This window comes from Strix aluco, chromosome 4 (genome assembly GCF_031877795.1).
Source record: "Strix aluco isolate bStrAlu1 chromosome 4, bStrAlu1.hap1, whole genome shotgun sequence".
In the NCBI taxonomy this organism is placed as follows: domain Eukaryota; kingdom Metazoa; phylum Chordata; class Aves; order Strigiformes; family Strigidae; genus Strix; species Strix aluco.
The window spans coordinates 55,337,895-55,365,182 of NC_133934.1; the positions used below are offsets into that span (position 1 = coordinate 55,337,895).

Below are 27,288 nucleotides of genomic sequence, written 5' to 3' on the forward strand. Positions count from 1 at the left end.
AAATAATAAAATATTTGGGTTTTGGATCAACCCATTGTTTGAAGATGCTAAATGACTTTTCTTAAGGGTTTATTTATAAGGTACATCCAGTACTTTAATCCAGCTTCCAACTGGATTTGGTATTTTCAGTACTTCTAAGTCTAATACTTAAACGATAAGTACTAAAAAGAAGATGGTCTGAAAAATGACAGAGTACTTAGTGTAAATAACAAGGGTTTACCATTTTGCCTATGAAGGTCACATAGCTATGTCACAGAACAAGTATGGCAGATGCAAAATACTTTTGACTACTGTACAGCAAATTTACCAATGCTTCCTTGCAACCAGAGGACTCTATTCTGTCTCAGTCTAGGGCTTTGCTTTTCCTTCCGAAATATTCTCTCTTCTAGTCTCATAGCTGCCAGATCAGATAAGCAGATTATTAGGATTTTGACCTCTCTCTTTTGGGCAGTTTTACAAAATTTAGCTATAATCCCTCCAAAATTTACCATGTTCTTTGCATGTAAGCCAGTAACGTGAACATAACCCTTCTGAGCTGCCATATGATATACATCTCCACATATTTTCAGTTGCCCAAGATTGAGAGCAACTCAGATAACTCACTGAAAATTAGATGGGACAGTTTTTTCAACAGTTTGCTGATGGTTTATGAGCCTGTATAGCAATTCCTTTTCACATGAATTAGACACCTCAACACCTAAGTTTTACAGAGTCTCTTTGGACAACAGGCTTTAGTTCTCAAGATAGTCTGATGATTTGAAAAAAAAATCCTCACAGAGGACCAGTTTCTGTTTTGGAATGAGTTTGTGAGAATGGCAGTACATTCAAAAGACTTCAGAGATTATGACATAAATTGCATGTAATAGATTGATTCAACAAATAGATATAGAATCAGCTTTCTAAATGCTGCAGACTCTGATCTATTATTGGGCTACCAATATATTACAACTCTCCTTCCTTTGACCAAACAATCAATGAATGTCCTTTCTCATAGTTCTCACCCATCCATCCAATTAAAATCTTAATATGGATTTTATTGATTGATTGATTTTAACTACAGCATGTATTATCATATATATGATATCATATAGATATGGGATACACACTGTACCTCTGTGTCTATATATAAATTATTAATAAATAATAATTAGAAATCAGATTGTTTATATAAAACTACTTGTTAATTGTAACACAGAAATAATTTAAATAAGATTTCTCTTAGAATTATTCTGCTCTCCTTTAGTATATTCCCATGTGTATGATTATATTAATGAAGTATTCATTCAGGTTATAGTTCAGTAAATCATCGTATTAGAGTAACACTAGAAAAATAAGCCATGCAAGGAATTGAGTTTATTTTAAGAGAATTTTATAGCACTGTGATTTCATTGGGAGTTCATGGTGGTATCGTAAGTCACAGAACTTAAAGTTTTATTCACTTCATTAAGACATGGTGATAAAAATATTATTTTATTTTATATAAAATTTAGTATGTTACTAATACACTAATGCAACCCACTCCCATCTACTGCCAGCCAAAAAAAGCAGTTAAACTCAGTGTTAATACAACACTGAGATTTTTAACAAAGGAAATAATAATTTCTGCAACTTCAATTTGGGCATATTGCATGTACATATGAATGTTTCAGAGACCATTACACTGCTTTTAATTGCTAACTGCATGCACGCAGGATGGAGTTGTGGTTGCTGCAGAAACATAAGTTAAATTCCTTAGTCTCTAACAATGCAGTGACAATTATAGTTCCATTTACTTTGTATACAATCTCTTAACTTTTCATTATGTTAAAACATTACAAACTACTTTCTTCCCGTATTGTCTACCATCTAGAAGGGGATGGCAAAGTTACGATGAATAGTGTAACTTTTAATTTCTTTTTATGTAATCTGCTGCTTTTTCTTTTGTTTTTCACTCCTTCTGACAGCTGATCTTTTGATAATCCCAGACAGGCGGTAGTGCCCTGGAACATGATACCTCCTATCTGGCTTTACGAGCTATTCTGCCATTTGTCACACCAATCAAATTAAGGTGTATGCACACACACGTGCTATACTACACAAGGGTGAATCAGATAGTTTGCTAAATTGGATAACTGCTGGTAAATATTTGGCAAGCCAAATTCAAATGGTTTTAGCTACTATTTGTCTAGGGAGATAGTTGTATAGCCCTTCACATCTGAGGCCCTGGGTCTGAAAATCCTGCACAGATGCTTTCTTTAGGAGACATTGTTTGGAGAGACATATATTCCTGTTTGTGCAGATATTTTAGTTCTTATCTATCACCAGCACTTCTGGCTGAGGCCAGTCATACATGGAATAGCTCGAGGCACTAGATAAAACTGAGGACTCTAGGATGAAAGAGGCAACAGTGACGGAGGAATAAGAGATAAGCATGCATTAGAAATGCTTTAGAATAATAAGAACATACCTCATTTTGTGTGGACTTCCTTCAGCATTCCCGGTGAAGTCAACTGGCGTAGCTGAGGACTTTGCACCCATAAAGCCTGCAGTAATGAAGACACGCAGTAGCATTAGTCTAGATTCCCAGCTAAGTTGGCACAGCTCCTTTCACCTCTGTGGATCTACCTCATTCACGTAAGCTGAGATTCTGTCCACCTCACTTCTGAAAGGAAAACATAAATGCTTGCTCCCTCTCCACCCACCAGCGTTCACTATCTCTAGATTGCTAAACTTTCCATAATTTAGATTTTTAAAGGAATGCAGTGGTACACGATCCATAACCAATGTTAGCAGCGAAGAGATAGTCAGCCATGCACTGAACGTAATACTGGATTCTACTGAATCAGGAGGTGAAATTCGTATATTGCATGTGTTTTCTTTTAAAAACTATATATTAAAACAAATTACTCCATTGTCTGCTCTGTAGAATTTGGATTCTTTCTATATAGACGTAGTTTGATGTGTTGCTGTCAAGAAAGAATTTTGCTGATCTGGAAGCAGACTGTTTACAGTAATATGGAGCATAGAATGATCATAAGAATCAGAAAAGGCAAAACCCAAGGAATTACATTGTCAGAGACTATGATTCTGAGGTTCTGCAGCTTTTTTTTTTTTTTTGATTGAGCTTCAAAAAAACCTCTGAGATTAACTGTGCATTGAAAATTGAAATTTAATTTTGTGTTTAAAATGTCAGAATTCCTTACATTATAATTTGAGACTTTTAACAAACAGGGGTCATTTTCTTCCCTCCCCCCACCAAATGGGCTAGAGTAAGAAACAGCTTATCTTGTAGCTGCTTTATAATAATGTGTGTAAAGAAGAAAAGAATTGAAGTCTGCAGAAAAATCTACAGGAGGAAATTGGGGGAAAGAGAGCTCTGGTAGGTGAATCTGGATCTATTTTTCTCAGAGAAACGCAGTTGTGTCACCTCTCTGTACTCACTGCAGAAGGGTGAGCAAGTTCCCTCCCCCAGGGCTTCAGGCTGCCCTCTGACCAACACACAAATGTCATATATTTGTCTGCAGCCCATAGCCATCTACTTCAAGGTCTTAGCCATGGTTATGAAAGCTGTATATTTGCTCTGATATTTTTGCTAAGTTTCTGTCATATTTAGCAGCTTTGGAATTCAAGGGTATTTTGTGTTTTTTTTTTTTAAATCACGACACAGAGGAACATTCTCTGAATTTTTCCCCTATGTACAAGTGGTACTGAAAATTAAACTAAAGATGCAAGGGAAGCATATTTACTTTCCTGACCAACAGAAATTCTCAGTGCAGATACTGTAGAAAAATGACAGTATTAAATACCAACTCCAGTGGCATCAGTAGACTTGGTATATTACTGAATTTTATTATTTTTTGAATAATATAAAACATCTAAATGTTACAAGCTCAAGTTACTTTCAGTTTTGGAACCAAAACCTATCTTGTGAAAAAGAAAATTATTGGTTTCAAGAATTTTGTTCTAAAAGCATGATGTTATATGTTTTACTATCATAATTCAAAGAACATAGTAGTTAGAACTGAACTAGTTATATATTGAAAAAGATCTGCAAGACAATGGATGCAACTTCATCCATTTATGATTTTATTGGCTCAGATAGTTTCAGTTTAAACCTCAATGGCAGGCTAAACTAACAGAGAAAAATATGATAGCTTAACATATGCTTTGCAGCTTGGAATCTATTTTTTTAAAAAAACTTGTCAAAAGGATGAGTAAAACACTTATGCACTGGAGAAAAGTATTTTGACAGATCGTACACTTACATTTCTGGAAAGAAGTAGTAAATGCTTTTTTATCTCACACCTAAAGAAAAATATGGGTACATACTATTGGATTTTGGGAACAATAGGTTAATTGTATCGTATAGGGAAATAAAACAGAAAACAATATTGGCCATCATTTTATACAACATTTACAGATTTATATCTATTAGGAGCTGTGTCATAAATATCATTCCTATCAAAAAAGTGCAGTTATCCTAAGATCTTCAAATAGAGGTCCACAAGAAAGGACTACCTGAGAACAAGAAAACAAGAAAGAAATAGAGGTTTTCTTCTAAACCACAGGCCTTCTGGCACATAATTATTGCAGTAACCAAAAAAAAAAAATGTTATTGCTAGTCCAGACATGCTGTGTTTCAGATACAAGAGGTTATAGCAGACATAAATAACCCAGTTTTGACAGATGAGAAATCTGAAAATCTGCTGAGAGCGTTATTTTTAGCTCTGATCTACTCAGTGTAAGAAGCTGAAAATGCCCACTAATCCCAGCCTTCAGCACCTGGCTCTGAAAAATGCCTGACATGTATTTGAAGTGCAGAGGCTAGCACATGCATTTGAAACATTTTCTTACATACACTTCCTGGGAGGCTAAGAGTATGAGTTTACAAGTTTGTGTGTAGAAATGGTTAAACAAAATCACGTCAGTAAAGATAAGCTTAAGTGAGAAAGCAGGGCCCCAGTTTTGGAAGGCATTTAGAAATTTTGGAAAGCTCTTAGAGTTCAAAGAAGAAGGTTTAAAATTCACTTTACCTTGAAAACGTGGTAGGCTAAGATGCCCTATTTTCTATTTGATGAGCTATGCTGACACCTCAGCATTATTCTAAGGCTTCTTTGGCATGTCATTTTTCTCCCCATAATGAACACAGTTTCTTTACGCTATTTTGTCCCAGAACATATTTTCTCTATATACTGTAGCCATGTTTTGTTTTGTTTTGTTTTGAACATACTGTGTTGTATCAGAGAAAATAACATCATGTTATAAACTTCCTGGGCAACTGCTAGCAAGCCTTTGCCATCACTTCCTGCTGTTTCAGCTTTATGCTGTTGAGATCACGAGTTCAGCCCTCCTACCTAAAGCTTCTGTTCAGGTTTTCTCTTGAAAGTCACCAGTGGGTTTTCTGAAATGCATTGATTCCTATTTGATGGCATCACAGAGGAGGATGTGTTAGCATCTGGAGTGCTTCAGAAAATGTTGGATTTCTGCAGAGACTGCAGATTTCTCACATTCCTTCATCAGTGATGAAACTTTCCATCCAATGCCCTGAATCTTCTGTAGGCACTTGCTTTCAAAGGCATGTAGTTTCCTGCCTTTAATGTTTTGGTGGATTTCCAGTTCTAACAACCATATGTTAACACAGAGGTTATACTTGAGTTGGAAATTCTTCATTTTATTCTGTTCTTTATAGCTGTGGCTTCCATATGGTGTTGAATTTAGTTAGTACTCATGCTCTTTCTATACTTGATGTTCCTTTTTCTGATCTTTACTGGCCATAGAAGATGGAACAATTCCTCTACTAGAGCAGAGAAATTATGGAGCGTTTAGAGATAATGTTTTGTAGTTGTTAAATTCAGGGCTCAACTGAAAAAAAATCTTCTCTGAAATTTTTAAATGTATTATTGTCACTGTTAATGTCTTTGATTTATGAAAAAAAAAGAGAGTTTTCCCTATTTTATCCATTTCCTTTTCGGACATTTTGACAGTTCAGTGTACATTTATTCATTGAAGAGTCAGGTAAGTGTCTATCTGCTTACCTTTTAGCATGAGAGTGCCACCTGATTTCATTGGAATCTTGTACCTCTTTAGCACACACAGGATTAAGCAGTAGTCATTTCATCTTTTGTTTCTGTGATCCTCTCACACATTAGCATGAAAGTAAAAGATGTGCTACCCTCCCAACCCAAACATAGAAAAAATTAAGTTGTAGAACCTTTTGCCCTAGCAACAGTTACTCTAAGGTATAAATATTACCTGAAATCACTTTCGTTTTTTCTCACTGACTAGACATTTTGAGCTTACTCCTTTCCCTTTCTGAAGCGTGGAGAAAAAACTCCACATTTCACAGCTTCCTCAAGCAAACCTGTCCTTAAACATCACCAAACTAACCTTTCTCTGTTTTGAAGAGACTAAGAGTGAAATGAGGTGACAGTCATTTCATGTGGATTGTGACCAAGTAACAATGCTTTCATGACTGTCAATGCTTGCACAGCATTATAGGTTAAAACAAAACAATAACCATCTATAGGCCCTATTCTGACCCTCACATGTATGTAACATTAACTTTTGGCTACTGTTGTTTCATATAAATAAAAAAAGAGCACTCAGCATCCCAACAGATTTATTACACGTTACTAACAAGTAAGCTGTAACAGCACAAGCCAGTGCACAAGCACATCAAGGTAGCATAACACAAGCAAGTGGGGTAGACAGTGCTACCAATTGGATCAGTGGCCTATTAAACCAAGTGATAACTAGGAGAATTAGGTCCAATGACAAATAGCATTTCTCTGCTTCCTTATTCCTCTTTGATCTTTAGCATCTCCTATTCTTCTTAGTAGCAGTCTCTCTTCCAGGTGGATTTTTGATCCTCCTCAGGTCTACCCTCCAATGATCCCCAGTTTATGTCATCCACCTGTGATCTTAGAAGGAGGAGGCAGCCACCCATGGATGTACACTCAGACCCAGCAGACACATGCCTGCATGTTAGTCTTGATATGTAGGTGCCCCAGCCTGAGCATTGAAACAAGCAACAGACATTTGTGGTGTATATCCATGAAAAGAAAATATGCAGATGAAAGCTAGAATATCCTCCTCCAAAAAGACAAAACCAAAACAGTATTATTGCTCATGGTCTAGTGAAATCTATAGTATTCTGCTGAGATTAAAGTATTGTTTAGGAAGATGGTGGCCTTAGACCATGTCAAAGATTTTACTACTTTATTATTCCTGATTTGTCTTGGAAACTACAAAACTATTAAGAGTAGCACTGAGCTACTTTTCTACCTTGTACAACTTGTTTTCTTTGCGTATTGGAGACATGAACTGGTGTCTGTTTAGCAACTGCTAAATCTTGATCCAGCTTCTTTGGACTTCAGTGGTGCAGGGATAATGTATTTAATGTCTACTCAAAGCAAGGGAGGGAGAGGGAATAGAACTGAAAAAGGAAGAAATGAAACTGAGAGGATGAGTTACAAGGAACAAAGTAGTGCATAAGATTTTTTAGAGGAAGTAGAGAAATGGGAGAAGAGAGGAATATATTTAAAGATTAGATTTTTGAAAGAAAACAGCAAGCTAAATGCAGACACCTAAGCAACAATAGATGCCATATCTCCATAATTCCTGCTGCCTTCTACAACAGCTGCTTACACTCAGAATCTATATTGATTTAGCTCGGTATGTTACTGCAGCATAAATGTTTAGAGCGCAGAGTAAAATCCGTAAAAGGAATATAAAGAAAAGTCCTGATTCTGCCAACACTTACATATATTCTTACTTTTAAGGACATAGATTATTACGTTCTGGTAGTCCCACTGAGCTCAAGGTGTAGTTGTATGTATAAAGCTATATACATGGGAAAGCATTAACATGTTCAGAGCCAAAATATGTACAGCCTCTTTTAGCAATTCCTTTGTTTTAGGTCACCATCAGTCTTGATTCTTATTTGACAGTAGGTGTCAAGGAAAGTGTTCTTCCTTCAGAGGTGTATTTCCAGTTTATTTCTTAGTACACTGTCTTTGCTGACCATCATATAAACACGTTTTTCTTGATGGGGAGTAAAAAGCTATAAAATTGAAGGAAAAAGCACGACATACACATTTAGTTTTTTGCCATTGAATTATGTTTTACAACATCTATATTAGTAGAAATTAATATAACATTTAACATAACTGGGAATATTTGGCATGACCAAAAATCATTTTGATTGGCTTGTATGCATAAAATCAAGTCTTATGCTCACATAAATGGTGATAATGGATTACATAGGAAAACATTTTTGACAGGAGCATTTTTATATAGAGAGATAGTTTTAGTGGGAAAATGAAGAAAGTACATAAAACCCTGAGGAAGGTTTTATATCCTGCTCCTAGGGAAGGCTTAGGCCTGCTTTTGCACTAGTGAGGATGGAAACCATCTTAGTACAGATACAGTTTCTACTGGCTAAAACATTCCTTTTCTACAATAACTTACACCATGTTCCTCAAAAAGTAACATTACCAACAAAACAGACTTTTATTGTTTTTGTAGCTTTTGGCAGTATAGCTGCATCAGCAATAAGGGTTTGCTGGTAGGAAGCTGTCAAACCAAAAACCTGCATCTTAGACCAGCTTACTCATACAAGCAAGAATTTCTAGTCTGTCTCTGATGTAGATAATCTCCTGTAGAGGAGCCAGAGGTTCAAATTGAAATGGGCCAGCTCAGCCATTTAAGCTCGTTGCAGTCCATTAAGTTTACCCAACAAGATTTCTAGTCAAATGCCTGTCTGAAAGTTGAGGATCCTGATGGATATTTTGTAAGAGGGAGTTTTGACTCAAATACTGTTATAAAGCATTCCTTCTTTTTGCTGAAGAAGGATGTTGCATCTTGACTCATGGAGCTGTTGCCTTTTCATGGCACTGTATACACATAATCCAGAAATGTTTCATCATAAGTGTTGTATATAGTATATTATTACACTATACCTATTTAATTGGAACATACTAAATCAAGGTGACTGCTTTTTATTGGACTGTCTCCCAGTAAACTGACATACCCTAATGATACTGAATGGTAATCACTGCTGCTTAGTGGGATTATATTTTACATAAATTCCTCTTAATAGTGATGTATTTAGTTAGTGCCAGATAGTTAAATGATGTTTATCCAAGTGTTAAATTCCAAGTGCTATTCACTGAATACACAATGTGCCAAATAAAGATTAAATATTATATTTTTTTCATCACAGAAGGCATCAGTAAATAGCAGTTCCAGATAACAGAAGTGACAAATTTCTTTTTAGATTGCATTTTTGAAATGCAATACAGAAGCAAAGGAAAAGGCATGCTTCTTACAAAAAATTGTATTTAGAGATCATGTAATTCACAATTTCAGGTCTGAAATTTCATTCTTAGTTTTGTCCCAGTCCCTTATGACTTAAAAGTATGATCTTTTTTAGATTAGCTTTTCCTTAAGATACTTCAGAAGCAAAACTTTTTTAAAACATCAGTAGCTAAAAAATTCCTTTGTACGTAGATGTACTCTTCCAGTAAACACTGGGCAGAATTTTACAGCAGGCATCTGAACTTGTTTGAGAACACTCTTAAGAGATTGCTTAAAAGAAATACGAAACACTTCCTGCCTATATAATGCACAGCTTTCAAATATGATTTGATTTTTATAATAAATCAAATTTGGGAAAAGGATTTTACACTACTGGCTTAGTATTTCTGTTATATAGATTGAAAAACTAAAGCATAAGGATATTTAAGGCATTACCCAGGGTCTTGTAATAAGTCCAGTTGGTACAAGGAACAGAGGAGGCAGATTAAAATGTCCACACAGGCTGAGTATAAAACATGAAGATACTAGTGGATGGCATTTGTACTAAGATGCCAGACAATGAACTTTGCAGCTGAGGCACTAATATCAAACTCCTACAGCAACTGTGCTACCAAAGTGGTTACCTCCTGAAGAGGGTGAGTCAGAAAGGGGAGTGGGGGAACTAGCAACTCAGATAAATCCACCAAACTATGTGTCAGGGCTCTAAACTAGATCCAGCTCAGGAACTCAGGAGTTCTGAGCTGCCTAACTTTAATATTCTGCCTTGTGCTGTGACATATCTGTGGAAGTACTGATGTGCATATTTCTTCACTGAAATAAAAGCTGCATGTATTTTTATTACATTACTTCACTGGTACCTGCAACAGGCTATTCAAGGGGTGGGACTCATCCTGAAATTCACTTTTGTTCTTTCAGTATAGCTTTTGGAGAATTTAATCACTGGGCATCACGCAGCTAGTTGGTTGGTGAATCTGTCTCTCCATCTGTCCTTCCTTCCTTGTTAGAGCTGAGATTTTAATTACAAACATCTGTGCACTATCTCAGTTTCTTCATTAAAAATAGGAATTGAAGTTGCCCTGGTGCTGCTGACAGAGACAGAACAGAGCAAACACCACGCTGGAAACATTCACACAGCTAAGGGAGAATCTTCCCTCCCTGCCTCCTAGGGGTCTAGTTTGAAGGATAGGTGAGCAAGCAGATTGTATTTGTGGGGATTTCCTCATATGAGAAGGAGTATGCCGAAAGGAAGTTACATGTATACATTTATTTCTATAAATAAATTATTATTAGAGGATTTTTTTTCTGTAAAAACAACTCTTGATAATTGGAACAGTCTTTTTGGCTAAGGTATGTTAAGCAAAAGCCTTCTTATCAGTGGTGCATTCTTTGTTGCATAAGAGCACATAATTTGTTTCAGTGAGGTTCTTTACAACCCACTTCTTGTACTCTTGTAGTCAGACTAAAACTCTCCATTTGTGGTTTGGAAAATACAGCAGGAGGGTATGGAGAGAGAGACAATGCTTCTCAAGGGAAGCCGTATACGGAGAGAGCATCAATACTTGCTCTTGGTCACATGAACCTTTTTTACTGTGGTGGTTAGGAGGATGTGCCAGTTAGAAAGATATCACTTGCTCCCATCATTCTCCTCCCTTCTGCCTTCTGAAAGAGCAGATGGAAGGTTCCTTTCATGATATATGTGGCTTATCATTATTTATTCATGTGTTCATCTTTCTCTTTCTGGTGAGAGTACATGTAGGAGGGACATTATAAAGCCAAGGTAATTTTCTGCAGTAGTTTCAGGAGGTTTATAAAATGTCTTTGCGGCTAGAAATACATACATTTTTCAAAAGAGTACATTGCAAACACGGTTGGCTTAATAAAGAGGACACTCACAAAGCTGCTCATTTACAATTCTGTGGTGTGCCTCATTTCTCATGTGAACCTCCACAATGGAAATTACTGCAGTGTTAGCCTCCACTACTGTTGGAGGCCTCCATACTGTGCCATCTAATAGTGTGACTTAAACTTATTGTGCATAGAGAACAGGAACGGTGAACCTATAGTTTTCTTCTGCTAGCAAAGGCAAAGTAGTAGCACTTCTGACAGATATGCCTTTCCCTTCCCCCTCCCTGCCTTTTCTTTCACTTGAAGGTGGACAAAATGACACAGGGAGGAGAAAAGAGCAAAATAGAGAGGAGTGAAATTTCACAGGAAGTAGAGCTGAGAGGGAGAGAGTATAGAACTTAATTTGAGACACTCATTGGATTTTTTTCCTATAGTGATTTCTGCTACTTAATTAAGCAGTCTGATAGCCACGGTGCACAGCTCTCCAGCTCTGATCTATGGCATTAAAGAATTTCCTGCCCACACCCTTTATTATTCTGACTTCAGGCACTGAAAAAAACATGAAAAGCAAGGATATTGACATTTTAATCACCCAGCTATGACATTAATAAGATTTTGGCACTATGTGATCTAACATACCTTTTGTCTTGATATCTAGTGATATAAAGAGACATCTAAAGCTGCAGGTTTAACCTTAGAGGTTTTTTTCCCCCAATTATGCTGCTGTGGCACATCACTGGATTATATTGTGTGCAAAGGGGCTGTTTCTAAAGCAGCATTATTACAGTCCTGTAGTTTCTTTGCTCTAAAATAAGGGCCAGCAGGTGATCTACGGGTGGGTTGGTGCATGCAGACTGAAAATCAGGACTTAAACAAAAGCATTTGAAATCTGGAAATCACATATAGCAAAATGATTTTGAGGTGTGGCGCCCTAACATGAGGCTACATAGATTGTTATGTTAGGTTTTCTTAATAGACAGATTAGACAGATTTGAAAGGGGATGCAGTTCTGCTAAAGGAGTTAAGATAGTAAGCATAAGCCACCTTTTTAGCACGTGTTTAATGTTGGCTGTAATTTCCTTTTTTTCCTTTATAGATAGCATGGGAGGAGATTACATGGTGATTTTGCCTAGATCTTTCTTGCTCCTAGAGAAACATTGGGTTTTACTTGCTCCAACTACAATTGACAACACATTGAAATAGCAATTCAGAAGACAAGTGAAATAAGTTTTCAAAATAATTTAGCCTCTAATAATTTACTAGAAAGCCCAGAATGATACGAGCGTGCAGCAGATTCATATCCTTAACAAATAATACCTCTTCAGTGCATACACATACAGACAGCAAGCCAGGTAGGCCTTCTCCAGCCTCTCAACAGAACAAATAAAGGCAAGAACTGAGGGCTGCCTATGCTTAAAGCCATTACCAATTTCTAATTCCCAGCAAAACCCGAACTATTTCTTCGGGCAGTCGTATGGGTACCAGCCCTTAGACAACATTGGTATGGGATCTTCCAGTCTTAGGTTCTGCAGAAGGAAAACCAAATCATGTTTTGTACAGTGAAAATACTGCTACATAAACATAACATGACCATCATCGTCTCCAAAAGAATAAATCCACACACAATTTTTCCTTAATTTCTGTCCCTGTCCTTTTGCCTTTTAGACTTTTATACAGGACTCATGTTACATGAAGCCAAGCAAAAAAGAGACAGAAGCTCATGGCCCTTCATGGGGTCGGGCAGTCTAAATCCATGCTTCCTAAAGCCCCTGCTCTACCAGCCGTGCCACTCTATAGTTGCAAGTGGAAAAAGAGAAGAAAAGCTTGGCTTGATGCAGGGCAGTTACTTGCTTTTCAGTGCTTTCTGCAGCTGCAGTCCTTTACTACCGAAGTGATACCTTCAGTGCATCCTGCAGAACAGGGTTTAGAACTGCACACATACATGTGAACAGAGTCACACACAGACTCCTAGCTCAGATTTTGCAAGTAGCCAGGAAGTAATTGTCCTATTTCGGCACTTCTAAGAAGCAGCCAAACTGCTTACGTACCTGTGCTGAAATCTTCAAAACCTCCAACTTGATATCTTCTTCTAAAGCCATGTATTTCAACACTTACTACCTGAACTGAGTGTACAGTCAACTCCTCAGACAAGTGAAGGGTGGCTGAAGATCTTTGTTTGGACTTCCCAGTTTCCACAGGGCAGCCCTGTGCGCCATTTGCCTGTTAAGCCCTCCTCCTTTAAAAGAATATGAAAAATACTGAGCAAAAATGCTGGATTTAACAAGGAAATTTTAGGTTTATGTGTAAGACATCTTACTCCAATTAAAATGTCCTTCCTTGTGTAAGCATTTCAAAAGCCCACCAGAAAAGATTGGGTTTTTATAACTAAATTACATATGTATTAAGAAATTAAGTTGTATGTCATCACATTCTTTTTTTCCCACTGTCTTTGTTAGAACTTTAATGTGATGAATATAGAATCACTGAAAAAAATGTATTTATTCTGCAGATACCAAACAGGACAATTTAGAGTAACGTGCATGAGGATGTAACAGTAATTTTATTGGCACATTTCCTTATGATGCCTTATATTGAGGATGTACTATAAACTATCTGAAAAGATTTAACGTCATACTGTCATCTCTCTATTTTGATGCTGGATTAATTTGTATATTACACCAAGTGCAAATTGTAAATATTTTGCAGAGAAAAAGCAGAGTTTAGGTAGACTTGAAGTAGACAAGCTGAAGCGTTTTTATACCCAAGGCACTTATTGACAAAAATGCCTCAGAGAGCACTGGGGGCTGCATAGTTAGTAGCTGTTCTTCTGCCTGATGCCAGAGTAATGTGCTTTTCCCATCAAAAAATTATGTTTGAGCACTCACTCAGGGTAGAGTGGAGGTAGGCGTGTCCCTGCCCAGTGATAGGAGAGCTACACTCGATGCTGGTCAAATTATTCTGTCTTCCCTGTTTTGTGACTATCAGGAGTTTGACGTTGGTACTCAGCCTGGGTAACAAGAACCAGTGGGATGTTGGTTTGAAGGGGATGATATATGCAGGTGTGCCTACTGTACTGCTTAAGAGTAAGAAAAAAGTCAGTGGTCTGTTTTCATCTATGTGATCCCAGCTAGCTGATTTCCCAATTTCCAACAAGTCTGTTAAGCCCTGTGCTTTTATGGGTACTCACTGGCTTATCTTAACAAAATAGGTCAGTGCATATCTGCTACATACAACTGGCCTGGAGAAGCATTTAGTTTTATTTTCCCACTTCTTTTAGAATATGTTTTGTTCTATTTATGTAATTTATGCTTTGCACATTAACAAGTCCATCAAACTACAGATCATAAAAATAAGACTGTAAACTGTGTATCTCAGCAGCATGGCAGGAGAAGATGCATTAATGTCTCCTGCCTACTAATTGTGGTTAACATTATAGAGGTTCAGAGATACCTGCATTTCCAATTTTGAATTCTGTACTTTCAGTTTGGAGCTTAAGGGAGAAGGAGGATCTCTTCTTTAATAGACAGCTAAGATGTGTGGACCAGTCTTTAGTCCTGACATGATTTTCTGTGAATTAAAACTTTTCTTTCATCTGGATATATCCATGGAAGAATATATCTACTAAGTATATGCCGTGTGTCAGAATTTATAAAAGCTTTCAAATAAGTCATAAGGTCCTTTACATTATATCTTCTGAGAGGGTTTCTCAGTGCATTTCAAAAATTGCAGTTAACTGGATTGCAAACAGATTAATAATAATTAGCACTTATATTATGCATGACACATTGAAATCAATCAATCTTCATTTTATACCTAATCTGTTTGTAATCAGATATCATCACTGGTGTATTGTAGGTGAGTAGTCCTAGCCAAAGACCACCATCCCAAGATGGAATTGAATATAGAAATAGAGTTTTGCAGTCCAGACGTGAAGTTCTCTCCTTTTAGTCCATTTTCTGTCACCTAGACGTCAGCGGCTCACAGCCAGCAAAGCATGTACATACTGTATGTGAGCCACCTCTGCCAGCCTTGTGCTGGCTTCTGTTCAGGGTCAGCTTGAGTGGATCTCTCCCATGATTGGAGGCAGCAGGGGTTGTCCTGGAGCTGCCACAAGTAAAAAGTCAATTACAGGATTGGAGGAGGAGGAGAGCCCAGTGACATGTCATTACCAATTCACAGGTGAAGCACAGCTAAATTGCTGCTCTAGAAAATACGCATTTACTTGTTTAGGGGGAAAACAGAGAACATTTTTCTTAAAAAAACTATTGGATTAAATTAAGGCTTCTCCTTTGCTGTTCAAGAATATGTAATATCCCTCCCTTTACTCCCAGATTTGTAGGATACTATATAAAACCAAAATGCATTGATTACTGCTATTACTGCCCAGCCTGACTGTCTTGATAGCTCTTGCACCTGAGTAAAGGTACTTCTAAGAAACAGCAGAAAGGGGTGCTCAGAGGCCTGTCTTCTCAACTCTGAAGTGTCTGCATCTGTTTCTCACCGTTACTGGCAAGCTCTAGCGATTTATTTTTGTTTTTAAATTTCAACTTGCACTTACTGTAAAGCTTTTCTTTTAAGTGATGTGAGAGGGTTTGTGCATGTTGTAGGGCTTAAAAGTGCCCCTGTGAGACAGGGCTGTTGAACATCAGACTTACATTCAGATGAATTTGATTTGCTTTGCAAAAGTCATGAATTAGAGCATCTCATAGCCATCTTTGGAGAATGCAAATAACTGCCATTATGAATGGCTTAAGGAGTCGTGCTGCTTTCTTAAGTGATAGATGCCATCTGATCATATTGTATGTCACACTAGTATTAGTCTCAAATATGCTGTTATTTGAAAGCATTAGCAAAATGTATTTTAGCATCTAGTACCTTATCTTTATTTGCAGTTGAATCAATGTTAATTTTCAGTTTGTTACAGAGCTGTTGGTCAGCAATGCTAGGTGGGGCCCTGTTATGGAGCAGCTGCACAATTCCTCTATACTAAAGGCAGAAAGAGGAAAGGTTTTGTCCCAAATCTTTGATCTCTACTCCAAGAAACTCAGTGTTATTTTTCCCTTTTCCTTCTACCTGAGACTATACTGGAGCTACTGGAGCTTACCAGAGTAACATAGAAGATATTCAAGCTGAATGTAAGAGTCTAGACCAGGATCTGCTTAGTTCTCCCTCTTGTCCAGTTTCTGACTCCTACGCTGCATTAAGCTGTGCCCTCAGCTGTAAGGACTTCCCCATCATTCCTTGAACATTCCCAATAATTCATCACTTCAGAGTACCGTTTCTTGATTTTTACATTGTACTTTAGGCTGCAGCATATCGCTCCATGACCTTTAGTCTTTCTACCAGTCTCTCCAGTAGATTCCCTATGTATGCATGAGTATATATCTGTATTTACTTATATAACACTGAGTCATAATAAAGATCAATTGATTAGGAATGGCAAAGTATTAAGTTCTATGAGCACATCATATAAAACAAATGTGATCACTGAAATAGCAGTTGGCTTCTTGTATGGGAAAATAATGAATAATTACCTTTGAAGAGACTTGACTTTTCTTCTTCTTTTCTTTCTTTTCTTCCCCAAAGCAAGCTGATTCACAAGTCATTTTTGTGTGATGTGTTTTTCAGATACGGAGACAAGTGAAAAAATCCAGAAAAGCGGAGTTCTTCAGGTGTTCGCGGGTCTGTTGACGCCACAATCTTCCTGCACAGCAAAAGTAGCTAACATCATAGCAGAAGTAGCCAGAAATGGTGAGGTTTTCTACAAGAACTTTTCTGCTGGAACATCTTCAGTTTTTCACCTCACTTGTCAGTATGTTTTACTTCATTTATGTTTTCATTTTGTAGATTAGACACCTTTCACATCCCTCCCTTTCACTCTTTTTTTTGTCAAATTTTGTTTCTCTACTTCTTAATACAATCAAAACAGCATTTGGCTACTGGAATTTTTTTAGTCCTTATTTTCATGCTATTTATTTTTTAAGACAATCAATAGTATAATTTATTGGGCAAAGATAGCACGCCACTGGCTTTGTGAAATGCATATAGGAAAAAAAGGTGTGCATTATTGTGCATCCAGTTACACATAGTGCACATAGTTACAACAGTAGTACATATACAGCAGGTTAAGGGACAGCAGATTGTTTCTTTGGTCCGAGATTTGTGATAACATTATTACCATTATGAAGCTATTGATACAATACTAAAACCAGTTACTCCTACCTAAAGAGCATTATATGTGTTAGACTTACAGCCCAAGATCCCAAATTAGAATCAGGGGTCCATTTTGGTATGTATTATATACATACAGTTATATCATGTAGGAGATAATGTAAAACTATTTACATTTTTTTCTTTAAAGAATTGTCTTAAAGCTCACCCACTACCCTTAATACCTTTAGCTCAAAAAAATGGCCTTATATCTGCAGTCCAGGGTAGAGGAGGTTTGTGGCTGACTTTTCTCACTCCTTGACTTGCTGCAGTCCCAGCCAAAGAGGCACAGATTGCATTTTGCACTTTCCTTCCACAGAGGCCAGGCAGAAAAAAGTAGGATGCCTCTTAACTGCTGTCCACATGCAGGCCTGGCAGCCATATCTCTCTCCCTCTGTAAACTCTTATGCTGATGCCTCTTCAGAGAAGGGACTACATCATTGCTGACTATTTCCACATTCCCTTTCCACCTTTTCTTTGGAATCACAATACTACAGCTCCTTCCTGATAGCCCCTGTGTGACCTCCTCCACCCAATTCACTGATTTTTGAGACAATGCTATATATGGATATTCAGAAATAACATTAACAAGAAAAGAAGATATACATGGTTAGTTTTTGAGTTTTAAAATTATTTCAGTAAATAGCCAGTAAAAATGTAAACATAGACATTTAAACTTAGAAATGTTTCAGAATTACAGATTCATGCAACCGTATCACATGCTTTTTCTGTACTTAATGAATTCATAGTAAGTATATTTAGAATATTGCACTCAACTGCATTCTTAGTCCTTTTAGCTCTTACCTCAAAAGGGCAAAAGTTAAGAATAAAAACAATGTTCACAATAGCTTAACTGAGTACTGTGCATTGTTTGTTGCATGATTCTCTTACAGAGCATTTTAGCCAGTATCTTTCAAATCTGAATTAGTACATGAAATCTCTGAATAGTTTCTAATGTATCCTTTACCCTGACAGCTTTTAAATTGCTGTTATGAGTACACTCTTCAGTAGAGCTACCATTTTACCTGGTTCATCATACAAAATAGTTTTTGTCTTTTTCTTAGAGAGCAGGTGTAACTGGGACCTCTGTCAGCCAAGGTTAAATTATTTAAGGTGCCCAGTGCTTTCAAGACTGAGATGAGCTGGGTGTTTCGCTTTGGATTCTAACTCTGTTGAAAGAGTTGCTTAAGCAGGATAGGAGGGAACACCTCATTTGAATTCTGTTGTTTTCTTTGTCCTCTTACATAAGAATACAAGTGTTTCATGCTCATATTGCATGTTTTTTCAACAAGTTTCAGGGCACTTTGAGAAACTTGCGTTATCAACATCCTACAGACAGTAGGTGTTAAACCCAGGCAATTGAGCTGATTTCCCTGTGGTCATGCCATGCAGCACTGGCAGAGCTGGGAGTAGTGCCTCTGACTCTGGGCTTTACTGATAAAAGAGCATCCTTTTCTTCACTTCTTGTTTTCCTTTCCCATTCCCCTCATCTGATCCTACACACACACACACACACACCTGGTCACATCAAATCCTTCTACGTCCCTTACTGATTTTGTCATGTTTCATCTCTTCTTTTTCACCTCTTTGTGTTCTTGCTCTGTTTCACCTCTCGAGCTCACATGACTCTTCCTCCTCCCAACATGATCTCATGTTAGTCTCTCCCATTTAAAATATCCAAACACACAAAACTCCCTTTAGTCACTCTTGTGTCTTCAGCTACAGCCATTTCCCTTTCAACTGTGAGCATACTGAAGGCTCAGATGCACTTGCTACCTGGAGTTTCTCTCCCCACTGTGGACCTTTTAAACCCTCTTATGAAGTCTTTAGTCTCCTCCTCTTTGCCAGATATAGGAATGAGAACATATCTTCACAATCTGTAATACTACAACACAATTACATTTCTCTTTTGAAATCTTGTCCTCCTTTGGTTTATGTTACTCTCTCCTCAGTGGTTCTCCTCCTAACTTCTTAAGCCATTCTTCACTGTTTTCTTCAAATGATCTGCTTAATTTCTCCACCAGGTTAGTGGAAAACTTCGAAATTATTCTGTTCTTGATTACCTTCTTTCTTCTATTACTTCTGTGTCGTATCACCTGCAAATATAGTTGCAGTTACCATATTTTTGTTGCTGTCTCACAGATCTATTTTGCTATATTTGACATGATTTCTTCTACTTCTTACCCTCACATGACCTTGATAAATACAAGCTTGCTCAGCATATTGCATAATTATTTTGTTGCTGAATGGGAGATGGAAAGCTTCTGGTAACTCCAAATGGAGGAAGAGAGGTTGGAGGAAGAGTTTCTTACTCCTTTTCACCACTTGAGCAAGAACCTAAACATACAACAGAACAGACTGAGACCTCTCAATGTTTTAGGAGAGAACAAGTTCCATTTCCTGTCACAGACTAAGAGAAAAAAAATAAATAAAATCTGACTTTGATGATGTAGAGACTATTGCAAATTAGTGGATGTAAAAGAAAGTAAAGCAGGGAGAAACTGAGGAACAGAGAAGACATTTTACAGGCAATTAAGAGAGGAAGAGGCTGAGGGTACAGAGAAGATGGAGGAACATAATACATTTAGTGAATAAAGATTGAGATGAAGATGAAAGTGGGTGATAAAGACACAGATAAAAAGTTAGAAGGACACAAGGACATAGCAGGACAAATTTTAAAGAACAGGTGTATGTGATATTTGTTCTATTCATTACAATGGATACCATCACCATTTATCACAGTGTAAGTGTGTATAGTTTTAAAATGTTACAGTATCTTAGGGAGGTGGGTCAATTGTGCTGACTACTGTCTTCTGTTAGACCTGTGCAAGTGTATAGATATTGCTGATTCTACTTCATCTACTTATTGATCATGTGAAGATTGCTTACCTCTATCACAATTATTTCTTTAGCTAAAACAACACTGCAAGATTAACTACGAAAGATACAAGATTCTGTAGCTACAGAAACATCAAAGAACATTGTAAAATAGGTGCAACAGAAGGAGCATTTCAGAAGATGTATTTGTACATCAAGCATTGTATGAAATCCTTGAGTTACTGGTGTGAGGGGTTCTGTTGATCCAGAATCAGAAAAACTTTCTCATCTCTTTTTATGTGGATTGTACACCTTGGTTCATTCTGTCTCATAAGTGACTAAGTAACACAAAGGTAAACTGATTTTGGAAGATCCAACATAGTCTAGGATCAGGAAGAGACATAATCTGCAATTCACGACAAATCAAAAACATATTGATCTTTTACCTATTACAATGCTACATCTCTGAAGGGTACCCTGTAGTAAACTATTAAGTAACACTATTGGTGTATCAGGTGGTTGCTTCTGTAAACTTCCCTTGTAAAATGTGCAGCACAGTGCCTGCCTAACTAGGTCCTTCTGGAGACCAGTCCTTTATCTCTCTGACACCAGGATAATTCTCTATCTATGACTTGCATGGATGTGAAATAATACTTTGGTTCTCTGTGACTGGGGGACATAGCAGAAAGGAAGGACAGAAAGGCAGAGAGCTTCCCAGTGGATGGGTCCTCTAGCTTTCCTCCTATGCTGGGCATGAGTTAGACTGTGGAAAGGTACAGACCTTTGCTCTCACATAATCTCGCTTATATTTCTCATTCTTTCTTGCTTTAATTCCTTTTTCTTTTTTTTTTTTTTTTTTTTTCCCAAAGCAAAAGCTTTTTAGGAGTTCTAATTAAGGGAGTAGAGAGTAAAAAATGCCACTCATTTTGAAGTATGAATACTAGTTTTATGTCGTCTTTTGTGTTATTTAGTAATTTTAATTTATGTTGAATTTGTTGGGGTACAGAAAAAGGTTGTGAATTCACTGTTCAGCACTTCTTTATGCTGCTATAAAAACATGCTCAGTCTGAGCTATGTAAATTAGTTTCTGTGGAAGTCAATTAAATACTCTTAATTCCTTCTAAATTAACAAGAACGTAAACCCAAATCCTAATTTGGGTGTATTCTCTAAAAACTTGCATGAGAAGTTACATTGTTTATCTGTGCATATGTTTATTCTCACAGAAGGCCGAATTGCAATGCCAGTGTAACTAGAATGGATGACACTGAAAACAGCTGGCTTGCTTTAACAGGCTTTGCATTATTTGCAGAATTTATGCGGAACCCATGTGTGGATGCTGGGTTGATCCCTCCTTTGGTGCAGCTGTTAAACTGCAAAGACCAGGAAGTATTGCTTCAAACAGGACGTGCCCTGGGCAATATATGCTACGATAGCCGTGAGTGTTGAAATATGCCATATCTTATAAATGCCCTTGTAGGAGGGAGGGGGAATGTTTTGGTGTTCTCTACATTGTGTACTGGGGGGTCATTTTCCTCTTGTCTTGATTTTTGTTTACCACACGCCTCTTCTGATTGTATGGGACAATTGAATGTCACACTTGCATCATGCTTTTGTGACAGAAAGGTTAAAATGCCTGTTTCAATATTGTGATACAACTGGATATAACAATAGAAAAGATTTTTGATCCTGGGTTTGGTTTTTTTAAACATAATGAGCTAGGTTTTCAAAGAGCAGATGCTACATACACAGAGGCCTGAATAGTTAATTTTTCCTCAAACAGAATGTCTCAGAAGGGAGAAGACAGAGTCAGAAGGGAATATTCATATTCTACCAGACTCAGAGCTGTGCAGAGCTACATATGTGGCTGAAATTATGCCAATCAATTGCTCCGAGATTACATATTGGTATTTTTGGTAGTCAGGGGTTATGGAGGAGGAGGTTGGGGAGGTTTTTTAGCTTTTTGTGGGCACAATAAATTTTGCACTGCCAAGCAACTGAGTTTGAAATGCAACTGTGACTCCATGTGCTGATTACATGCATGGATATGTCATTTGCAAAACCAAACCAGTGATTGCAGTGTTTTGAAAATGCAACCTCATTATCCCTTACTTTAAAAAGCCAGGGCACGATAAATATGGTACAGAAACACAGACATCAGGAACATCTTTCTATGCACATGAAGGAATTAGAAGCCTATAGCTGTCTGCAGATGGGAAGTGAGGTGAAATTGTAAAAGTATTTTGTTATCTTGAGATTTAGTGCCTTATTTCATATGGCAAGAAATTTTCTTTGTACTGTGTTGCATTTACTAAAGGTTTTGGTGTTCTGAATGCTATCTGTTGAAAGAACTGAATTATTAGTAGCCTTTCTCCTTGCTAATTTTTTTCATCCTAGTTTGGAAACTTACATTTTATATTGTTTTAAATGACCTTGCCTTTGACCTCAGGGAAGTTAATCAGATTTTCCATTCTGGCATTTTCATTTACAGACAACTACTGCTTGAGGATGTTAATGCATAATTCTTTCATTTAGGATTTTCTTTAAGGTGACCAATCAGCTGAACAACTGCTTCCCCATGGAAACTTCAAGTAGAATCTGTTGAGCTTTCTGTAACATAATTTATTTACTATATTTTATTTCAGGGTCATATGTGATATAATGCTTACTCCCAAGTGGCACTGGTTTATTTCATATAAGTAAAATCTACATACCTATTGATGCCATTGTTGTTCAACCCACATTTTTTCATGAAATACAATAAGGACACACAAAAATGGTTTTGTAGTATCAGGTGTTGTGGACTACTGCTGACTTTTACAGTGCAGGATTTATCCTGTACAGAAAAGGTGTATGATATGCCTTGTGTTGCCCTTCTTTGGAGCAAAGCTGGCCCTGATAATCTACAGTAGGCAGTGATGTGTTCTGTATGCCATGTGTTGCTGTGCTCCTGTGGGAGGACAGTCACTACCTTCCCTGTGTATTTGAATAACATTAATGAATAAAGTGTAACAAAATGTCACAAAAATAAAGATTAGCATCTTGGATTTGAGTGGAAGAGGCTATTTACAGTGCTTATTTATCACATCCACCCTACCTGACTTTATTTTGTATGTTATCTTAATTAATGTGTAATGATTATGTAGTTATGTATACTATTCTAAATTCTTATTTAGGACAAATACTTTCAATGTGCTTATTACCATAAAATTTAATATAATTTCATCTATGACTATTATTTTTCCCTAACAAAGGGCTTTAAAGTATAACAAAGACAAGTTGTGGAGGCCAATAGCTCTAATAAAAAGTGTTATATATTGATAGTCTTTTTCCTTTCAATTGAGACAAAAGCAGCTGTTACCCTTCTGATAACTGGGACTCATATAGGAACTTGAAATACTTCAGTAACTATATTTTACCATATACATGATCGTTTTTTCACATCTACCACCCATGTAATTATAACATGCAGTAATGAGGAAGGTCTTTAAGTACTAAATCAATGTTAGGCTGAAATTAGGCCCATACTGAATGGCTCATAGAAACGTTTCTATTTATTGAAAGCCCCAATTATACTGTATTTCATCCCAGCAAGCATGCATCACTTTGTTTAGTGACAGTTTGTGTGAAAAGGAGTTAATCAGATCTCTATTTTTGAGAGAAGCCTGCATGGTACAGGATGGAAATTGTGGAACAAATGGCTTTTCCTACAGGGAAAGGCCTCTTAAAAGTGGCCTTGCAAAGGAGAAGGATCACCTGAAATCTTTTTCTCAATTAAATGAAAATGACAGTGGTTTCTCAGAGTTCAGAGATCCCAGAGTTACTGCATAAAGGCAAGACCATTTCCATGTAAGTTCAGGAGGGGCTACTGCATTGTAGAAAGGCTACAGCCGTTGTAGAAAAGTAATTCATGACTAAGTCCCAATGCTGAAAGAGGTTTAGTACCTCCCACAAGGTAAAAGGGGAATTACACACTTGCTGACCAGAGACCTTACTGAACAGCCATTTCCTCACAGAAAACATGAAATGAAAACATGTTGACTTACTGACAGATTCCCTTCTCTATTAAGTTTGAAGTACACGTGCACAGTGTTACTGTCTGGGTGTTCATTATTGTTAGCCCCCTGAAATAATACTGAATCACCTGTTTGAACATGGGGGAAAATACAGAGAATTAAATGCATATTGTAAACAGTTAAAGAGGAAAACTTAGGTCAAATTTATCCAAAGCAGTCTTGAGATCATCTTTTTTAAAAGTATTTATGTCGTGAAGAGGTCTACTTTATGTGAGTCTCTGAACATTAATACAGGCAAATATAATTGCAAAGCAGAGTAGAGGAAGCTTTGTTAGTACTGATGAGGCTTCTAAGTCTCCCAGCCTTCCTCTTGTATGCAGAGATGAAAGAAACAATTGAGGTAGCCAAAAAGATTTTAAGCCAGAAGCAATGAATTTAACTAATCACAGTATGCAGACTGTTCAGTGCTGTCCTACAATTTAACAAGATACATTACTGGGTGTTCCTGTACAGCCTGTAATTGTTCTACATGCTCTGTCTAGTAAACGCCACATACACCTCGCCCCCCAAATTTTCATCAAAGCATAAAATGCAAAGCCAAGTGATCTCTCCTCCTCTCCCCTCCTGCTTTCTCCCCCACTATATCTACAGCCTGTACCAAGTACAGCTGCTTGTACTTCCGTATCCCCAGACAACAGATTCCTCTGCCTCACTCAGGGACAGAATTTTGTCTGAACTCTGTTATTAGATGCAAAGCTCCTAGCCCACTCATTGCTTTTAACCACCAGTTATGTTTTTTCACTTATAATCTGTTACGGTTTAACCCCAGCCAACAACTAAGCACCAAGCTGCTTGCTCACTCCTCCCCACCCCCCCCCCCCAGTGGGATGGGGAGGAGAATCGAAGAAAGAGCAAAACTCATGGGTTGAGATAAGAACAGTTTAATAACTAAAATAAAATATAATCATAACAACAACAATAAAATGTAATAATAACAGTAGTAGTAATGAAAAGAAATATAACAAAAAGAGAGAGAAATAAAATCCAAGAAAAGACAAGTGATGCGCAGTGCTCACCACCTGTTGACCAACACCTGAGCAGTGATCCGCCCCCCAGTTTATATACGGAGCATGACGTTCTATGGTATAGAATATCCCTTTGCCCAGTTCAGGTCACCTGTCCTGGCCGTGCTCCCTCCCAGCTTCTTGTGCACCTGCTCGCTGGCAGAGCATGGCAAACTGAAAAATCCGTAAGTGCTACTTAGCAACAACTAAAACATCAATGTGTTATCAACATTATTCTCACACTTAATCCAAAACACAGCACTGTACCAGCTGCTAGGAAGAAAATTTACTTTATCCCAGCCAAAACCAGGACATAATCAAAGCTAAATTCTTAGGCATTGTCCAGTCAGAGCATAAGCCCTATCCTTCTAGCTGCCTCACCACTCTTCATCCCCAAATCAAACTATAGCTACTTTCCTACTGTCTTCCTTTATAGCCCCAGCTGCCATTCTCCCCAGTGATGTTTCTTTAGCAAGTTTGTTCATTTAGGGCTGTTACAGATGTGCAGATGTTACAAACTAATAGGGCATACCTCCAAAACTCTTCTAAGTTCCCACTGCATCTTGGTTCCACATGCAACATGAAGATCTCATCTCCATTGTTCGGGAAGGGTTATATTTGATGTAACATGGTTCATGCTACAAAAAGCAGTGTCTTAGGTCAGAGCAGAATGGTTAATTCTGCTGTAGATAAAGCCTAAAACTGTTTTGCTACCATCAGCTCTGGAAGCTGGGATATTAAGCTAAAGAACAGCATTATCCAAATGGCAGCTTGTGATCACTTCATGAACAACCTGATGGCTAGTACACACCCCTCAGCTCTCTGCTGGCTTCTTTCCCAATAGACTGGGAAGACTCCGGTGACTTGAATCATGTGGCAGATTGAGTGCTTGGGGGACAGGGAGACTGAGACCACAGTTTTCAAGTTAGGCCTACCTTCTTGCAAGACCCACATGAGAATGCAGGAGAAAGACAAAACTTGTCTGTAGCGAGGTCTCCATCCTGCTCTGACGTGCCACGCACCAATGCAGTTTGCATAGGTGAAAGATCAGGCCAACCAGATAAATTTTAGTCAAGAAATTTAATGGAAGATGATGCTATATTAAAATAGTAGTATTTTTTAGCAGATAATAGCCTCACAGTATTTTTTATCATTAAATTTGTGATGCACATGCTACCTTAATCTCAGTGATCTTTCCACCAGTAGTTTGTTACACACTTCAGTTTTAAACTGATTGACAAACTATTTTCCTGTGGTTTTATATATCATTGAGCACACTGTAGAAGCTACCATTATTATACCATAAAAGTGATAATTGTAAGAAGTGAAAAGCTAGGATATTTAGAGTCAGATTCAGTAGTTATACAGACTAGAGGGACTCATTCAGATTGACTTCAGTTGAGATTAGACTTTTACCCATTAGAAAATAGTACCTTCTTGCTGTTTAGAGCATCCACATATTCTGAAAGCTATCAAAGGGAAATAAGTTCTCCGTGTATCTTGTAAGGGAAATGAAAAATTTCCCATTCTGCCCTTCCATAATACTCTTATTAATGGTAGTGCTTAGAGACTTCCCTGGGGAATCTCAAAGCTATTGCTTTTTGCACCCATCCACAACCTTGTTTCTTCATGAAACCACCAACCTGGGTACAACAGCTGTAGATTTGGAAAGAAATTAAAAACACCAACTTGTTCTATAAAGGCTCTCCTCTGACAGCTGCTTATCTACCTTTTTCTTCAGGAAACTTACTGGAACCTTTTCTCTTTTCCCAGGCTGTACATTTCTTTGTTATCTACCCAGTCTTACTTGTATTGATGGCAAGACTCCTCGCTGAATTTCAGCAATGCGGCCTTTCACATAGACCCAGATCTCTCTTGATCCCAGCCTTTACACCAGACCATGAACATTATACTGCTTCTTGTTAAAAAGATCTGACATGTGCTATAAATTCTGCGTACTCAGCTGCCCATCCTATAAGGATCTAGAGACCTCTTGCAGAGATCTGCTAAGAAAGGCTAAGTACAAAAATAAGAAGGTACT

At 37.6% G+C, this 27,288-nt stretch overlaps 1 protein-coding gene across 6 annotated transcripts in view; it reads left to right on the forward strand.

Moving 5' to 3' along the window:
• Window positions 1-27,288, forward strand: part of RAP1GDS1 (Rap1 GTPase-GDP dissociation stimulator 1) — a 102,560-nt gene that overhangs the window by 38,138 nt on the left and 37,134 nt on the right. For 3 of the 6 annotated variants that reach the window (XM_074823139.1, XM_074823140.1, XM_074823141.1), the window contains exons 3-4: window positions 16,771-16,893; window positions 21,480-21,605. In XM_074823139.1, the coding sequence (XP_074679240.1) occupies window positions 16,771-16,893; window positions 21,480-21,605 (249 nt within the window). Of the gene's footprint in view, window positions 1-16,770; window positions 16,955-21,479; window positions 21,606-27,288 lie in introns of those variants that run through there. The other 3 variants (XM_074823143.1, XM_074823142.1, XM_074823144.1) reach the window with 3 other exon arrangements.